The 20102-nt window shown below is 33.2% G+C and overlaps 2 protein-coding genes across 5 annotated transcripts in view; one reads left to right on the forward strand and one right to left on the reverse strand.

Moving 5' to 3' along the window:
• Positions 1 to 8760, reverse strand: part of Efa6 (Exchange factor for Arf 6) — a 208559-nt gene extending 199799 nt beyond the window's left edge. For all 4 annotated transcript variants that reach the window (XM_089632339.1, XM_089632342.1, XM_089632340.1 and 1 more), the window contains exon 1: positions 8516 to 8760. In XM_089632339.1, the coding sequence (XP_089488465.1) occupies positions 8516 to 8650 (135 nt within the window). In that variant the 5' untranslated portion in view covers positions 8651 to 8760. The remainder of the gene's footprint in view (positions 1 to 8515) is intronic.
• Positions 8761 to 10265: 1505 nt separating this feature from the next.
• Cisd2 (CDGSH iron sulfur domain 2) lies at positions 10266 to 18752 on the forward strand. Its single transcript, XM_089632762.1, has 3 exons — positions 10266 to 10473; positions 14011 to 14222; positions 18030 to 18752. Exons 1-3 carry the CDS (start codon positions 10377 to 10379, stop codon positions 18117 to 18119), a joined length of 399 nt encoding a protein of 132 aa, XP_089488888.1. The 5' UTR covers positions 10266 to 10376; the 3' UTR covers positions 18120 to 18752.
• The last annotated feature ends 1350 nt before the right edge of the window (positions 18753 to 20102 follow it).

A 20102-nucleotide genomic window follows, 5' to 3' on the forward strand; every position in this document is an offset into this window, starting at 1 on the left:
ATCCACCAACTACAAAAAATGAAGTGATAGTTTTTTTTTACTGATTCCCTACAGGAATGTGGTTTCTACAGATACAGAGCTCGTCAAAAGTTACACCATAATCTGGTCCTCTCACCGACTAACTACAAAGAAGTGAAGTGACAGTATTCTTACTGATACCCTACATAAAAGGAACGTGCTTTCTACAGACGAATCTCGTCAAAAGTTTCACTGTATTCTGGTCCTCTCATCCACCAACTACAAAAAATGAAGTGATAGTTTTTTTTTACTGATTCCCTACAGGAATGTGGTTTCTACAGATACAGAGCTCGTCAAAAGTTACACCATAATCTGGTCCTCTCACCGACTAACTACAAAGAAGTGAAGTGACAGTATTCTTACTGATACCCTACATAAAAGGAACGTGCTTTCTACAGACGAATCTCGTCAAAAGTTTCACTGTATTCTGGTCCTCTCATCCACCAACTACAAAAAATGAAGTGATAGTTTTTTTTTACTGATTCCCTACAGGAATGTGGTTTCTACCAGTGGCGGCCGGTGGTCAAAATATGTGGGGGTTCACCGGATTACAACATTAAGTCATAAAATAAATTAAATAAAGGTACATACCTATTTATAAAGAAGTTCTATTCTCTGTTCATTTTGTTTAGCAAAGACCTCTATCAATGCTTAACACTGATAGTGCGTTCAGTCTGTCCTGGCTCTACGTGTTAAAAGATTTTATTCTTTTTAACGTTGAGAAACATCTTTAGCTTTCAACTGAGGTCATTCCAAAGGTCACGAATGGTGCACAAAAGTTTTAGTAATTTCACAGTCTCGGGAAAGTCTTCTAATAAACAAGTACTATAAAAAAGTTGTAAAATTGATAAAGCGCCGTTAGCTTTTGAAAAATCGTCGCGGGCGTAAATTGCACAGAGTTTACCTTTTAGGTACTGAACTTTATTAAGGAAGTCATACGTTTTAAGCGTCACGTTGAAATCATGTTCTGGGAAATTTGACCTGTATCGATTTTTATTAAATAGCTCATTATGGTGTTTACCTTAGGCACGGTAGCCTGAATCCAATTGCATTCTGATGTCAACTTTTCCTAAAACCTTTAAGCTCAAAACTTTTTGTAAATGTAAATGATAAGAATTATGTTTTTTGATTTTTTCAGAAAGGTGAGTTACATCAGTAACACCGCTGATTGTCCAAACTGAATCAACATCGTAAATTAAACACGTAAAACAAAATAAACTATTCAATTGATCACATGCACAGAGCTACAAGCTTTGTTATACATTGTTTTGTTAAATGATCGAGTAAACTTGTTCGATCCAGATTTGCACTCTTATTTTATTATCAGTTCAGGTTTTAGGTGGACCGGCATTTTTTATTATCACTTTGTTTTCAAAACTCGACCTATTATTCTTAATGTATTCCACATTCAAACTCACTCTTAATTTATACGTTGAACAAACACAAAAGTAATCATAAATTAGTATAACATGCAATTGATATGCCTTATTAATAATTGATATACAAGATCGATATAACCTGCAATTAAACTTCAAAACTTTCTCAGAGTAAGAAAAGTTTTAAATTCAAGATACAATGCCTGGCAACGGCGAGTACTGACTGAACTGATAATAAGTAATCTGACCATCACTCATCTCTTAATGACAAGTTTTATCCTGTATGCTTGTATCGAAGAAGCGTAACATTCGCTGAAAAATAGCAGATGGTAAATTGAAACAACGATATCGACAATAATATCAAACATACGCGTTTTAGTTTAACTTTCTACTGAATAAACCGTTCCTTCTGATGTGGTGGTAAAACTCCGAACGCCGTTCTTGATATGGTATTATTTGCAAAGAATAGTATGTAATGGTATGGACCCACGCTTTCGACTGTTCCACAGAATATGCGACAAAGCAGTTAAATTTTGGATCGCAATCGAAAACGAACTGCTACGAACATAGGCACAAGTCAAAGTCGGTCTGCAAGTTAAGCGCGCTTAATAAGTAGGTACCTTTTGAATGAGATATTATAACCGAACCGAGTTTCGTATTGTGATTAGCCATGTCGGAAATTTTGTTGGTTGTTCGGCGCTCGGGAGCACATATTAGCTGGCCGCCACTGGTTTCTACAGATACAGAGCTCGTCAAAAGTTACACCATAATCTGGTCCTCTCACCGACTAACTACAAAGAAGTGAAGTGACAGTATTCTTACTGATATCCTACATAAAAGGAACGTGCTTTCTACAGACGAATCTCGTCAAAAGTTTTTTTTTTTTTTTTTTTTTATTTGGTACATTATTTTGTTACAATTTATGTTTTCCAGTAATGTAGGCCTCACTGGGTGGCTTGCCCGTGCTGAGGCCTTCATTTTATAATATGAAAATCTTATCTACATATTACATTTAAAGAGAAGATAGTAAATTTGAAAAGAAAATAATAAATTTAAAATTAAAAATAAAAATACATAATAATACATTTAAAATTAAAAAAATAATACAATGAAAATAATCTTGTGTGTTTGTGAGTGATGTGTGTTTATGTTGGTTTTGTGTGTTACGTGTAGGTTTTATTTTTATTTTATGCTATGACATTTTGGTAATATTGTCTTTTTTGTTGTTTAATCCATTTTGTAATTTTGTGTGTGAATTTATTTTTATTTTCCTCAATTTTAATTTCAATTTTTAGACTGTTGAAAGCTTTTATAGCATGGTATTGGTAGTGTCTTTGTCCAAATGTTGAATTTACTGTTGGAGTTTTAATGTTTTCTTTGTACGCTTGTCTAACTGGTCTGTTAGTGTTATTTTGTGTATGTTGAAATTTATTTTTTTTGTTAAAAATGTAGTTTAGTAGTGTTTTAACGTATAATTGGCGTATATCTAGTACGTCACAGCTGTTGAATATTTGGTCTGTATCGGTCAGTCTATGTTTTTTTAGTATTACCTTTAAGATCGTTTTCTGTGCGGTTTCTATGTAATTGATAGCCGAGTTTGTTGCTCCTCCCCAAGCAATAATTCCATATTCTATTATTGATTGGCAGAGTGCAAAATATATTGTTTTCAATTGTTTTATTTTATATATGTTTCTTATGTTAAGGAAAATGTGGATTGTTTTGAGAAGTTTATTTGTGATATGTTTGATGTGAGGTATCCATCTAAGGTTATGGTCAATTACGATTCCTAGATACTTTATTTGTTCTGTTTTTTCTAGAGGAGGGCAATCGCAGATGTTGGTGTTTAAATATTCGTGTATTTTTATGGTGTTTGTATTGTTTTTTGGCTGTCCCGTGCTATTTATACTGTATGTTGTGAATTTTGTCTTTGATATGTTAAGTGTAAGTATGTTTGAGTCTAGCCATGTTTTCACTTGCGAGATTCCCAAATTCGCTATGTTATATACATTATTCCAATCCTTAGATTTGAAAAGTAAAACTGTGTCATCAGCGTAGCTAACTATTTCACCGTCTATTTTCATGCTGCAAAGTTCATTTATGTAAATAGTAAAAAGAACGGGCCCTAGTATGCTTCCTTGTGGAACTCCATATGTAATCGGCAGTGGTTTACTAGTATGGTTGTTAATTTTGACTTGTTGAGTTCTGTTACTCATATAACTTTTAAATAGTTGAAGTTCCTTGCCTTTGATACCCATGTTTTCTAATTTTTTAAAAAGTGAATTGTGGCAGATTGAGTCAAAGGCTTTAGCTAAATCTAGATATATCGCTATGCATTTGTACCCTTGATCTAAGTTGCTATGTATATAATCTACTGTACATGCTAAAGCTTCACTGTATTCTGGTCCTCTCATCCACCAACTACAAAAAATGAAGTGATAGTTTTTTTTTACTGATTCCCTACAGGAATGTGGTTTCTACAGATACAGAGCTCGTCAAAAGTTACACCATAATCTGGCCTCCCGTCGACCACCTACGGGTCTTCTGTTTAACCAGTCTAATGGAATTGTGTTATTTTCGGTACTGTCGGGACCAACCTGTGAATTCTTAAACAATGGCAACAATAGATACACTGCGCACATTTCCCCATTTATTAATATTTTTTTCAATAAATGTTTTGGATTTTGAGGATTAGGGCACAATGCTGATAAGTCGGTGCCGTTAATTAAACGCGGCGACCCCGGCAACCTTGCCAACTAACCTCACAGGCGCTTCTCACATAATATAGATAGACGTTTGCCAAAGTGGTGTAACGTTACATTACAGCAGAAACAAAGTGCGTTACTTAGAAACGTGGTATACTAGCTTTTGATCAATGTAAGATTCATCCAAAGACATGCTTCGATGATGCGTGTGGCAACGTCTGAAATCAAATATTCGTATAATATATTATAACTAGCAAATAAAAACCCACATTTCAAATTTTGTTTTTTTTTCTTTTTGACATTTTCTCATCAGGGATACTGTTTGAAAACTTCAACGGTTCTTTTTGAAAATAACAGAGGGCGCCACTTCCGATTACAACAATCCTAAACTGTACAGTCATTAGGATAATAATTCTATCAGACTTTTGATAATATTTTATATACTTTATGGACTGTGTGGGATCGCACTAACCTCATTCCTGAATAAAATAAATGATGAAATTGTTTTGGAAAAACTTTTCTTTAATAACTTTTCAAAGTTATGCCCATCAATGTAATATATCATTGGAGAAGAAGATACCACTAAAAAATCTAAATGAAACATGAAACAGAACAAGACAGAAAAATAAAAAGATAACGGTCTCAACTGGGAATCTAACTCAGTATATCTATGGTGATTCCCAGTTGAGACCGTTATCTTTTTTCTGTGTCTTGTTCTGTTTCATGTTTCATTTAGATTTTTTAGTGGTATCTTCTTCTTCAATAAAATAAATCATTATTATTTTATTATCATTACATAATTGAATATTAATATCTCTATACTAATATTCATATTCCGTTGCGGTATGAGAAAAATCGCCTCGTCTTGTAAACAGTTTAAAAACTTATATGAAGTTTTACTAAATTCTCCGCTTGTATTTTTTTCAACAAATGTTGAGAACATTCGTGAACAAATACATATTGCAAGAAACGAAGTTTAAATACTTGGATGTTCCGCCTTAGTCCTTTTTTTATACTTCTTTACTTCTCCGGGAATACATAATATTCTTTACTCTGTGCATCCGATGTTCACAAATGCACCAGCGTTCAAGCGTTAAACGAGAGCGCTGAAAAGTAATTTTCCAGCTATTATGTAGAAACATAAAACTAAGCGCGAGTTATTTTGAAGTGCAGCATACAGCAGTGTGCATTTACGCATACGGTCGTGCGTACGTAGTTTGATGAAAACAGGACTGTGTATTAATTTATGAAAAGGTGTAACAAATAACCATATTCAATTTGAATCAATCCTTGACCCATTAACTCATCAACAGCGTGAGTGCTGTTTGACAAGCATGGGTTTTTCATACATGTTGAGCGGGGGAGAACTGAGACAACAATATGGTATATGCAGTACGAAGTTTACGACGTACATAATTTTTTGATGAGTTACTCACAAGTTCGTTTACAATATTCATCCAACTTATGGTAATTAACGCTGTGTAAGTTGCTTACACCTTAAGTTTATTTTCAATAAGATCGTAAGATGGCTTCCTGTCAACGAGTTGCTGCTGCCATAATTTACGCAATTTTTGTCAGTAAAGACGAAAGGCCCAAATAAAATGTGAGAATAGAAGATCGCTAGAGAGAAAAAATTTTCCATCCATTTTCGTTCCGTTAACGGCAGAATTAAGAATGGAGAAACGATAGCAATTCTTTAATGTTATCCGAATGACAGCCAGATGTCAGCAACCAAATACGTCAAGTTAGAAACAGAAAAAATTGCTGATAGAAGTGATTGGACCGCCTATTAATAAGAAGGATGCTGAAAAATAAAACGACATCTCTGCGGTTTTTGGAAGCAGAATTTGTTTTCCGTTTACCTTCGTTTTCGTATTGCTTGTTTGGGTTTAATCTACCGTTATTATTTATATCGTTTTCGTGAGATAATATCATACTTATCCACGTATCCTAATCAGATTTTAGTTCAAATTATAAAAAATACATTTTATAGGAAAAAAATCCTAAAACCTGTATTTTAATTTTTGGCGTCGGTGCATTTAGGGGCCATTTCTTACGGTAAGCGTCTGAACTTATCAAACTAACTGATTTCAAGGCTGTAAGTTCGCGCGGACGTAATTAGACCTATCAAAAACTCACGCCCAATTACAGTAGTAGCTTACAATGTCGTTTACATTTGTAATTTTGCCATAAGTCGCATACATAAGCGAGAAAGACGTAAAGAGAAAAAACTTACGTGTGTAAGCCAGCCTTATATAGGCAGACCTACACTACGTTTTATGGACAATTTGCTGGTCGACATGCAGAGACTAGGAGAGAAGGATTGCTGAAAGCAAAAGCAATGGATCGTAGGAATTCGAAGTGGAATGGCGCTCTTCAATAGTTAGATTGGAAGTACAGGTAAAAGAAAGTTACTTGTAATTGAAGGAGATTAATAAAATGCTTGGCCACTTTTGAGATATATGTAATCTTAAACATAAAGCAGACTGTTTGTCTATACCAGTAAAAAAATCTTGAAAGATGAGCTCTGGCGACACTAGATAAAAATAGAAGGAAAACAAACAATTTTCAAACTTGCAGCGCCATTTCAATGATAAACTATGGAACATTGTAAAATCTATTTAATAGTCAAAAAATAAGATTAGACGCCATGTTTCCATAATATTTTTAAATCTTTAAATTTAAGAAAAAAATGTTGAAAGTAGAACGAAGCAGGATAGCGCTATTGATTGCATCAAAACAGTTTACTAAAACCTAACCTAACTTTTCACTAACAATTCTACCTGACATCAAACGTATAATGGAGTTATTACAATAAAATCGATTTTAATTTATCGGCTTACAATGACTGTCAGATTAAGTTATAAAATCTTGACAGTCCGCAATGTCGCAAGGACGAAAAAAACCCAACTAACATATTTAATCTTTTTATGGAAATATATAAAGATAAAGAATAAAGATACTGCAAAGTAAAAACTTAAGTACTGCCAGGTGAATAACGTTTAGAATAAGTAAATTATTTATATTTTTATAGCATGCCGGGTAAGTAGGCACATACCTTTTCACTCGCAAAATTCAACCAACTCGTAAAATAAAACATTACAAAAAAATCAAGATCCTCAAAAATTAACAAACATTGTACATATTATTAGAAATAACAAACGACCGTGAAAAACTAACGATTATTATTTTGTAGCGTTTCCATTACATGTTCTTGCGTACATTACGTTTTATTTCCGTTGTTATACATACGGTAGGTAGAAAATGTGATAATCTGCAAATAATAAGGCTTCGCTACATAGGTACCCCAGATTATTTATCAAGGTACATATAACCAACGGGGAAATAATTTTTACCCCGCAATAAAAAGGGGGTTGGTATGAAATTATCGAAGTACCTAACTACATAAAAATATCCAAATTAATCGAACGATGCTTCTAAGCAGATGGGTTTGAAGTGGCAATTACCAATTAAATGCAAGTGTGTGCCAAGACCGAGTTGTTTGGCGGTCCGTCCTCTCTTCCTACCCCTGCGGGGAAACGGCGTGATGGTTAGTTAGTTACAATTTACGTTAGTTAAGTTAGTTAGTGTTAGTTACGGTAAATAGTGGTATGATCAATCCTCAAATATAACGTTTGCAAGAAAATCTGAAATGCCTACCTTTCATAAAAAATTACAACCTTGTAAGATTTAAGGTACGCCCTAAAATTATATTAGCTCAGTCTGGATTTTATTTGTTGTGATCATGTCCTCTGTCCTCTGTGTTTCCTCTGTCGATGTAATTAAATATATAATGCAAACAATTTATTATTCAATTATACTGAAAAGGAAAACGTTTTTGTTCCGGCCAAACACAAATGTGGGCGGTGATCAATGTCATTATTATGTTGTTAATTTGGAAGTGAATAATTGCCGACTAGGAAAAAAAATAGCCAACGAACCTGAAAATGGAAGGGTTTTACGATAACAAATTTACCGTTGATCGGTAGGTACTCAGGTAAGTTTGATAATACATATTATAGGAACATAACAATATTATTTGTGACGGATGCCATTTGCTCTGTTATTGACATTTGACGTACTTCAGAAATAACGCTACAATTAAAGCAAAAAATGTAATCTTTTCATTGTTAAACTAACTCCTAACAAACCATCAAAGGTAATAATGTAGAACGCAGTAAAATAATTACAATAAATTGATTATATTACAGGAGCATCTGGTAAATTGATCACCAAATAATTACATAGGAATCAATAAACATGTCTGAGTCATAAGTTTGATAGCTGACCGTGAATAAACGGTACTTTTTTCAAATATCGGTTCAAATATCGTTATACCACATTTTGCAAAACGTCAAATTGACGGGACGCCGAGCGCTAAATGGTGTTTATAAATCCAAAATGGACGGAAATTCTTACCTCGCCGCTTCTAGCCGCCGGTGAATTTTCTTCGATTTTGTATATAATATGTGGTAGTCCAGCTTTCCCCAATAAAGAGAAACCAAATCCTAAACTGTCACTCCGATTTAACACCACCAACCACTCTTCAGCCATATTCGGTTTTTAACAACATCGATTTCACGGTACCAACAAAACGAAATCGCCCTTGCGATTATTATATTCACACAGCGCCCTGTGGCGCTCCCTGCACAACACTGGCTCCGGCTAGTTAGTAGCAGAACGTGTGTACAGGTAGCGCCACTGGCGCTTTCAACGCCAAGTCGCCAATGCCAACAATTTTGGTGCCGAACAAACGTGCACTTTACCGACATCTAGCGACATTTTTTAATCCAGAAAATGGTTTGAGTACCGGTTAACTTTTTTTTTCAAATTGTTAACTATCAAATAGTTTCCATCGCCATTTTCGTAAATTTTGTTCATATTTTTATCATACGTTTGGCGTTTATTCAGACGAGGAAATCATTGGTTTTTAAACATGTCGATTATTTTGACTGATATGTGTATTTTTTTTTAAATGACGCCACAAATTGAATTTGTAATAATTAATTTAATCTTTTTCCCTTTATTTTTTCCCAATAATATTAAATACACGTTTTCAGAATACAAAATAACTATGAGAACCCACAAAAGCACCGCCTACGCGTCGGTAATATAAAAAATTGACAAAAATTGAATTTGACGAATTTATATGAAGTGTTTCAACGTCCTTTGTGTGTGGTGCAGGTGTTTTATATAATATGGTATTTTATTAGTCATTTGTAATTGTTTTGATAGAAGATTAAACTGCTAAGTGTTTGGTATTGATTTAAGGGGTGTGAAATACATTATTAATCCATTAATGTATTTTATTATTTTTTCTAACTTTTTTGTTTTTAAATACATATTTCACGGTTTGCAGGATAAATTATTCGGGAATATTAAATACTTATTAGTCTCTTTGTATAATAAGTCAGTCGGAAATGTTTCTTTTCTAATAAATGTAATTTTAATATTATGAGGTAATTATTGTAAAGGTGAATGAAAATAAATGCATAAAGCGCACCACCCCATTCTATAATGCCGTAAATGATTGAAAATTATTTGCGATTTCTAATTTAGATTTGTATCAACAGTAACACCTATAAATTCGATATATTCAACTTAAGCGAGTTCATTGCACAGTGAACATGTTACTTGATTGCAATTTGTATAGTGGATTCCAATTTTAAGGTTATCGCGAGGCTTGTTTTTAATATTTTTATAAAAAGTTAAAATAAAAAGTTTTGCTGTGGCTTAGGAGTAAATTTTTTTATTCTCTTCTAGTATTTTTTACTTACCAAAACGACAAAATAATATTATTCTTCTAGCGCTAATCAACAATAGGTACTCACCCTAGGGTTCTTAGAAAATAAACTTACTTTACAGACCCATTGCTGACGCGAAGTCTGATGAATAAAACGTCAACAACATTTGCAACAAAACGTTTTTGATATTTTTTCGAATCTTTATTACACAGCAATAATATTAGAGTTATAAGCTTTTCATAAAACGTAAAAAGAAAATGTTATATTATATTTACGTATCTGCGTATACCAAAAATAGCCTTTATAAGCTTTGTCGCATGAGCTATTTCGGTGTGATACAAAAGTTTATCGCGGTTCTCTCCTAGTCACTAACATTAATAAATAATACAATCTTTCATTTCCTGTACTATCGATATTTTCATGTAGGTATAATTTGCGGTGTTTGACTCGTACGTCGTTCATAGTGATACGCAGATTTTGAAGCGCGGTAAAGTGGTTGTCAACGTTTTGTGGATTGTCGAAATCGAAAGTTAATCATGCAGCCAATTGCTCATTTAGTGAAGGTCTCGTTACCTGGATATTTAGAGAGTTTGCCAATTCCCGATTCAATCGGAGGATGGTTTAGGTTGGGATGTAAGTTCCGTTCTTTTTTTGTTAATTCTAAAGCAATATCAAAGCAGTGAATATTAGGCTAGTTACTGACCCAATTACGTCACATTTGGCAGACATTCTAAAAGTATGATTAACTGGTGATACCGATCTAATACAGAACTATTTGTAATTATTTAGTTCTTTTCAAGGCGTTTCGTTTCATTCGAAACTGCCTGCCAAAGGTCGGCTTATTATACTATTCCGAAAACTTGGCAATTATTTGCTCAAGGCCGTAAGGAAACACTCATCTACTAAGTTTTTATGTTTACTTAATAAGTAAAATTACAAATGTTTCACTTTCCGATAGTTGCCATGTTATGTGATGAAAACTCTTGGAAAGAGAAACTATGTAATGAAAACTCTGGAAATGGAATGTTTTAAGATACCAGCATGTTTCTTTCATGATCTCTGATTTAAAGAATATGACATTGTCCTATCGACCTATACTTACATTATTATATTGCTAAAACGCTTATTCTCTTTAGTAAAGAATATCTCTGCAGCATTTATTATTTTTGACAGTAACAAATTTATTTGTAAATTTTTCCTCATTATTTCTTTTAGAAGCCCTATTTCTTACTTATTAATGCCAGACACTTCTATGTCTTTGGTTTTGGTACTGTTCTAATGCATGAGTACGCAAAGCAGTGCCCAGGGTCCTCGTGTCTCGCAGGTGCCAAGATTTTTATAAAGGACCTCTCGGCAGGGTGTTTAATTAATTGATCTCTTGATGAAAAGAAGTACAATATCAGATAAAATAGTTTTATATTGGATTTGTTCAAATTTTAAATATGAATGTGGTTTTTGAACACTTTATATGTAAAACAAACATGATTCCTATTGAATTATTCGGCACATGTTTTTTGCTCATTTCTGATTACATAATTTAACCAGTGCCTTGGTGTAAATTTTATTAAATTGTTGATCAAGAAGTTAGAGGAGACCTATTGAGAAAAAAATGGATGTAGAATGAAAAGAATGTCATGCAAGTTAACGTCTTAAGATACGTTCCAGGCTTGTCGATGCGCTTGATTCGATTCCCTTGATGATACCCAGATCAACTTTGTGTTGAAAATTGATTCGGATCTACAATAGGATTTGGAAGCAGCAAAATGGGGCAACCTGCAATACAACATAATAATAATTAGATAATTTGTATATTGCCGCCGTTTTAGTGAAAAAAATCACCTCAAGGGCGCTGGACAATTTATTTGAGTTCCTAGACGCTACGTAATTTTATTAATTACAAACAGATACTGAAAACCTGTCAAGTAACTTCAGATAAACACGCTTTATTGTTTTTTGAAGAAAACACAGATTAAAACAGTAATAAATGGGACAATAAAAAATACATTAATTGAAGAATTCGCCTGTATCCTAACATTTCTCACAGAAGTTTGTTGGAGAAGATATGACTTTGAATGCAGAGGACACTATATTAAAAACAATGAACATTAGATACATGATTTTACATTAGCTGTTTTACCCTCCATTACCACTGACATAAGTAGAGTTGATATTTATTTTAAACATTAATATTTTAACTGTTGAATTTGAGGACTGGAGAATTTTTGGGTTAAGTGGGTTAATTTCCACTTCCAAGATTCCGTTTCATTCGTTCATCATTCCTTTTTCAATCATTCATCATTCATTTTTATTTAGTTCATCATTCATTTTTCATTAATTCGTTTAAGAAAACAAAATCTAAATTCAAATAGATGTATTTAAAAATACATTCAACATAAGTACATCACATGTTTTTAAATTACGTATGTTTGTTTTATTGCTTATACCTGTAAATTGTGGCTTTAGAGTTTTCCAGAATGTGTGACTTTCGTTTTAATGAAACTGTTTTTTTTTGCTCATATTATGTGACTGCTTGTGGTAATGCTCCGTAGCACAAGTATTTCCACAGGGTGACGCAGGTCAAAGGGGAATTTTATAATTTTTTGCAAGGATGTTTCAAACATCAACCACATGATTTTGTTGTTTTGTTGAAAGAAATGTAAGATTTTTATCAATTGTTACTTTAATCGATACGCCGCCTTGAAACTATATGTGAGGTTTATATATTTTTAATATTCTTATAGCTGATTAAGTAATTTTTTAAAAATAAAACGCTAACTTAGTAAACACCACTTTTTTTTTTACTAGCTGTACCCGCAACGTAACAGATAGAAAAACAATAGCGAGTGTTGCTTTTACGTCCAGCAGATGGCTCTGTTTTTAAAAAAAAGTCATCTTTTTACTTGTCACAGGTGACATCTATATAATATAGGTAGTATTTGAATACAAAGTTGGGTAAATTTTGGATAGGGCCTGACACGCTTATTACGAATAATTTTTAGAAAAAAACTTTATATTCGCCTTAATTACAATAAAAGAAATTTTTTTGCATATCGGGCGGCGGAAAATTATGCATTTTGATTTTCAATTGCGTAAAACCAAAATTCACTCCGCGAATCGATGTGGCGACATTAGGAACGCACTGTTATGTTGGTATTACTGATGCATTAACAAGAGCTAAATACGACCGTTGCTATCTTCGTGGGATACCTAGGTTTGTGTAACATGGTTTGTGATACAAAGGAAAGTGCCCCTTAATAACGCCTGCTCGCGTCAAGGCAAGAAAAACATCCCAGTTTTCAACTAGTTTACCGGCTACGCTAGGTTTGTGTAACATGGTTTGTGATACAAATCCATTTGTCTTCCACGAAGTTAGCCATAGTCGTATCTACGCAATGTATCAGGGATACCAACATAACAGTGACGTACCTAATGGCAGCTGATTGCCGCCGCATCGATTCGCGAAGTGAATTTTGGTTAACGTAATTGAAAATTTAAATTCATAATTTTCCGCCGCCCGAAATGCAAAAAGTTTTCTTTTATAGTAATTAAGGCGAATATAAAGTTTTTTTCTAAAAAATATTCGTAATAAGCGTGTCAGGCCCTATCCAAAAATTACCCAAAGTTGTGTCAAAATTTCAAAGCAATCGGTGAAGAATTTTCGGAGATTTAAGATTTTAAACAAACAAACACTCATATTTTTATTTATATAGATAGAAGATGGCCTCCACGGTTGAGTGGTAAGGCTCTCGACTAGCAATCCGAAGGTCGCGGGCTCAAATTCCGGCTTGTGCAAGTAAATTTTATTGACGAATTTGTGTTATTTCACAATTTATTAATTTAAAATAATATATAGTATTCTTACAGCACGTTCCAGAGTGGAAGATACTCGCAGTATCCCCCTGGTGTAAGGCCACCATTCAGAACTGAAACGTTGACAGAATTGAATTGAATAGTCAGGTACTCCCCCACTTTCCCACACTCCTTTCCCTTCCCACTACCTTCAGTATCACAACATATCCCAATTGGGGATGATCACTTGCTCCAGATGGTTGGGAGGAGTTGGGAGCCTTGTGCAGCATTCACAATATAAAATAGGATTACTTTAATTAACTAATTAATTATTTAATTATTAACAAAATTGCTGTTTAAATTTAGATGTTTGTTTTGCAGTCAGGGACTGGCTGTGCCTGATCCCGCCCGCGGCCGCCACCGCCGGCCTGTACTACATCACGTACAAGGCCTTCTGTCCCAAGGCGCGCGACTCCAAGTGCCGCTGGATCAACCCCGCCATCAAGAAGGACGAGAAGAAAGTGGTAGACTCCTTGGATATCGAGGACATCGCGGAGAAGGCCGTGCTGTGCAGATGTTGGCTGAGCAAAAACGTAAGATCATATTTATGGTAACCACATAAAATTGAACAGTGACAAACAGGACACCATAAAATAATAGGTTAAATTAATTATTATGTGTTATTTCACATTTGATTAATAAACAATATATTATTATAATATATATTTGTAGCACTTTCCAGAGCGATAGGCGATACTATCAGTGTCCCCATGGTAAAAGACCAATTCGGAACTGAAACGTTGCTGGAAATGACAATATATAGCCATTTTTAGTAACCAGATCAGAGTGGTCAGTGGCTGAGTTGACATCGCGTTTGTGTCCAACCCAGGCGTAGTGTGTTCAATTCCTCGGCTGCCTAGATCCTCCATCACAACACAAGCAACATTTTGCGCTTGCTGTAGTGGTAGTAGGAGATTTTCAAATATTGTTAGGTTATTCGTAACCCAGGAATTTTTGTCTTTCTTTTAAAAAAAAAAGAAACGATCTAAATAGTCAGGTACTTCCCCACCTTCCTCTTTCCCATATCCTTTCCCTCCACAGTTCCTTCAGCCTCACAACATACCTCAATTGAAGACACCATCATCCCACTCGCTTTGGATAGTTAAGAGCAGTTGGGACTCTTGTGCGGTATATTCTTTTAAGTATGCATTTGAAAACCTCCGTAGTATTGTGGTCTATCGCCTGAAAAAATGTCCCTGCCTTGAATAAGAACATTGCGTTCTTATCTGAGATGCCAAGTAACTGTACTGTGATGGTTCAATTCTGATTTACAGATATAAAATTATGTAATAACGTGGTGTTTTCCGTTATCTATTAATCATAAATAAATGCTAATAATATTGTGTCAGTTTATTTACGTAAGATTAACCTTGATGTGTAACTTTGTGTACGTCACTATTTAATCAAAATAATCGACATGTTTCTAAACCAATGGTTTCTTCGTCAGGTCAAACGTATAATGAAAACTAACAAATATAAAAATAGACAAATACAATACAATAAGCAATGATTAATTAGTTATTATTATTAAAAAAAAAAAAACAAATATATAATTATTGTAAAATAGGTAATTATTGCATTTATGTCTACAGGGTGTTAAGGGACGTACTTGATTTACTTTATTAACCAGTGATTCCTGACATTATTTGGAGTAAAAAATGTTTTGGTCTATGGTAATTTTTTTTTTCTACAAACTTAACAAAAAAAAATTCTTCCACATGTCATTACCGGTCACTCCGCCGAGTAACTACCTAACCACTCACTCCAACTTTAACCGTCCAATACCTACTGATTTTTTGAGTTTTAAGTTGAAAAAAAAAACATAAAAAAGACTGAAATTTCATTTGATTTTTTTCCCCAAAATAATGTCAAGAATCACTGGTTAAAGTAAGTCTAAAACGTCTCAAGTTAAAAATTACTAATTTCAGATGTCGTGTGAACTGTTAATCTGGTACAATAAATGAAAATTTACTTTGAATTTAGAATCATTTTCAAAGTTGGAAGATAATATCCCATGATTTTTCAAGGGTCTGCGCTAGTTATACAATAATAAGACAGGATATTAAATAAATTGAATTCATAACATAATTAAATAAAACAAAAAACGATCGATATTAGATGTCATCAGTTGATTTGGTATACATTGTTTTACATTATACAGCACAATTTATTTACTTAACTAATTTGTAAAAGTGTTCTTATATGAGATTTGATGTAGTGACACCATTTCTGCAAAATATTTGTGTTGTATTTTAAGAAAATTTTTTACTTTATGAGATAAGCATATTATTGTTGGTTTTAAGCACAGTTCGTAAGATAAAACTGCAATTACTTTTTCACTTCAGTATTGCTTTGGTAATAGCCCAAGCCATGTTTAGTAACTAGATTTGATTCTACCACTTCACTTTCTGTTTGGGATGCCATAGTTCCATTGGCTCTGGGCAGTTGGTTTGGTCTAACAGCGTGGTATAAACATTATAAACTTTTATTAGATTCATTGTTCGCGAAGAGTGAATCTTGGTATCCCAAATACAGAGAGAAGCAGATGAGTCAGATCTAGTTACTATAGAACATAGTTAGAACAATTTTAGCAACTTTTTGTTTCTGAATGGTTCTGAAATGTTTGGGAGCATTGAGTATCGATTACATCGATCAATGATGTTGGTTTAAATTCTAACGATAACAGTCTTTTGTAACTATATAACCTAAGATTTATAATAGTACAAACATAATAAGTTACTTTAATCACTAGGCCAATTGTATACAGAGATTCTTACAAGGAAAGTATCTGCCATACTATTTTGTTAGGGTTCGTACATGATTACAGGTTTGATGTCAAGTTGCACACTACTGAAAGTGCTGATAGCACACTACGCGAGTTGCATACTTGTTTGGCAAAAATGGCATCCGAACATTATTATGTTAGATTCGTTCTGAAGGTGGGAAAATATTTATGTTTATGTGACTATAATTTACCGGAATTCGTAAGAATGGATGACAATTTGACAACATTCCTACAATTGAATGCCCTACAATTAACAATTTTGTTGTGTGGGTAAACTAAATCTTTTAGATCATTTTTTGTGCATGCATATAAAGAAGAACAATATTACTATTGTCTTCGTCGCTAGAGTCACTTGACATCGTATTAAATCCACGGCTGCACTTGTGATCAAGTTCAGTATAATTCGGGTAGCGCCATGTACGTAAATCAGCTTTAAAGAGTAGCATATCAGTAGGCTACTTGTTGCGTCATAGTCACGTAGCTTGTAAGTATCTCTTTGTACGAAGAACTTTACTTGTGTTCAACTTGATTCAACCAACTGGTAGTCGAATGTATCTAAGTCCTGTTTTGACTCAATCACTTTGCATTTTTTCTGACTGTAAATTTGTTTGTGTGTTCCGTGTTCGGTCAAACCTGTAAAGATGGTAGCCGTTTTTGATAATACATTTTTATTCCGCCAGAGCGCATGAGTGTTGCGACAGTTCCAAACTGTCAAGTAATCAATTATAATCAAGTAGTGTTGGAATAATCAACATTACGCTAAGTCTACTGTTCACAGAACTGTTAGCTTATCATGACTTAACCTCTCAGAAAAGGACTTTTATTTACTTTGTGTTCCTTTGCGAACTGTCAAAACCCAAAAATTTTTGTGTTATTCACGAGTTTTGTTAAAAGCTTCATAACTCACGTTTTGGGAAACGTAGCCTCATTCTAAAAAATGTTTTGGAAAGATTATGAAATTCACTATCGTATTGTTTTGTTATACGTAAATATTTGCGTGTCTAAATATACATTTTCTGAAAACGTCAAAAATATGTAAAAATCGCTGACCATTATTTCAAAGCTGTGAAAAATGTACTTTTTTCTGAGTATCATAAAGAAATAACACTTTATATATTGAAGAAATATAATTAAAAACTATTAGTCACCTCAAAATATTAACCGTCCAAACTAAAATATTTTTAATAAATTATTTAAAAACGCAATAAATTATGAACGAACAAGATGACAGATTCAATCGACTCAGATAATTCACCTCTACATTCCATAGATATTCTTGAATGCAGACGCGTAGCGTTATTCATTATCGATACTCTGTTTTTTAAATCATGGTAATCCGTATACTAGTGATGGAAATAAATCGATTTTTGTAAAATCTCGCGCGTTTACGTGAAAAGACGTACTAATGTCTTGACCGCTATTATCATATTTACGTCTTTTGACGTTCTAATGTTCCGAGTGGTTAAATAATAACTGGTAGAATGAGTTACATTGTTACAAAATTTTGAAGACTTTCACCGACAGATAATTATTTATTATGGTTTTATTTTTGCAGTGGCCATATTGTGATGGAAGCCATGGACCCCACAACAGGGAGACCGGAGATAATGTAGGCCCAGTCATCGTAGCCCACAAGAAAGACTAGAAAAACAGCAAAAATATTACTTTAAATCAAATACTACTCCGTGAAGCATTTAATGCGTTATGCCTTTAGTCTGAAGTTCATGCTACTTTTTCTTTATAATTTTCATTAATACATAAGTATACTTCATATAAAAGCAATGCAAGATTTATTCTTCTTTAGTTCATATAAAATTACAATAATTCATATTGTAATTTTGACTTTCAATTACACTTAATAATATTCTCTCGAACAAATATATATTATTTTAAGGAAAAATGGTTATGTTTTTTTGAATTATTAAATAATGTACCTATGTTTTTATTTTCTTTTTGTAGTGTGAGCTGATATTTTTTATAGAATACCATATTTTAGATGGAATATTTTCTTGTTATCATAAAAGACATAAATTAAAGGGTTTAAAATTTTTTTTTAGTTGGTAGTTTCGCTTCGCAATATCAGTGAGCTGTGAATTTAACATTAACATTTAGTAAATTTTATTAGTCAATCTTACTGGCAAAAAGGGTGTTGTTTAGGTTTATATCACTTAAAATCTGAATGTATCGTTGAGATTCAAAATTTGTATAATAAACACTTTAATGAAGATAATGGTGCTTTTAATATTTACTGTAATAAACTTGTAAAGTTATCTTCTGACTTGGTTTGTTTTATTTATGATGCCATTTCAGAAGGCCGGGTGTTTAATAATAATTTCTAAAATAAGGAATATCTGTATAGATTGGCTTATGCTCAGAGTAGAATACATTTTTCTTCAATTGTTTTTAACCTAAAAATTGAAGATCTCAGCCTGTTCAGATATTTTTTTTGTTACATACCGAATTTATTATCTACTAGTCATACCCCTCCAGGCGTTGCTGTGGCTCAGTCTATCTGTTTATATAAAGAAAAAATAATGCGTGTTGTTTTCACATCCAACAGATGGCGCTGTTTATAAAAAAATGCATGTTTACGACAAAAGGAACTGTTTTTAAAAAAAACATGTTTTTATCTGTCACAGGTGACATCTGCATAATATAAACATATAAAAAAATTCGGAGATTTAAGATTTTGAACAAACGAACATTTACTATTTCTATTTATTTATTTATTTCTAATTTCACACCCGGCTGGGCTTTTACATGTTATTTTTTTTTATTTATTACAAAGAACATCTAAATAAGCACAACAAAATCAAAGCAAGATCAAAAAAAAAAATCAAAGCAAAATCAAAAAACAAAATCAAAAAGAAAATAGAAGACAAAATAAAAAAAACGAAATAAAGTCGAAACTAGATACTCCACCATGCAAGATGGAAAAAAAATATGTGTACAACTAATGCATCAAAATGGTGATCGATAGCCTAGTGGGTAGAACGCTCAGCTAGTAGTCAGACGGATAGAGTTATAAACTACCTTTTCAACAAATTGTGAAAGAAAAATTATGCTTTGATAAAAATACTACGACTATAAATCGTAAGGATTGCAGCTTTTTTTAAATCAATATGGTAAAGATGTGTAGGGTCGAAGGCTATAAATTATTATAACAAACTTCAGTTAGGTACTTAATCTCTATTATTATTTATATAATTTGTTGCATTTTTAGTTGTAGCAAACAAAAGAAACGAAATTGGTTACAACAGTATACCCAAGTCAAGTATACTGTTGCAAGTTGCGAAAACTCAATTTAGGAGGGAGTGGGAAAAAGGTTTGAGTGTTGTGTTATTTTAAAGCCATGTAGACATAAATTCATGCTTGACGGTTTGGCTCAAACAAACGTTTATCGACTTGGAACCATGCGCGTCGTCGCGTCCATACACTCGAGCAGCTTGACACAAGATGTCGTAGATGTACTACCAAAACTCTCAGTTAAATTCTAAATTTCTGTTGAACATTGAGCAAGAATTATGGTCTTGGAATCTTTTTGCAAAAAAAGCATAGAGCGCGAGTATGAATGAGTGTGGGTACATAGCTTTGAATTGTTGGAAATGAAAATAACTACACGGCAAAC

The sequence above is a fragment of the Hesperophylax consimilis genome, chromosome 6, assembly GCF_061612785.1.
Source record: "Hesperophylax consimilis isolate HC1 chromosome 6, BYU_Hcon_1.0, whole genome shotgun sequence".
Taxonomy (NCBI): Eukaryota; Metazoa; Arthropoda; class Insecta; order Trichoptera; family Limnephilidae; genus Hesperophylax; species Hesperophylax consimilis.

What these genes read in the sequence shown, in the direction of transcription:
- Cisd2 (XM_089632762.1), top strand. Translation starts at nt 10,377, where the DNA reads ATGCAGCCAATTGCTCATTTAGTGAAGGTCTCGTTACCTGGATATTTA. An exon ending in AGGATGGTTTAGGTTGGGAT is followed by an intron (nt 10,474 to 14,010) that starts GTAAGTTCCGTT and finishes TTTGTTTTGCAG; the next exon opens with TCAGGGACTGGCTGTGCCTG. An exon ending in GATGTTGGCTGAGCAAAAAC is followed by an intron (nt 14,223 to 18,029) that starts GTAAGATCATAT and finishes TTATTTTTGCAG; the next exon opens with TGGCCATATTGTGATGGAAG.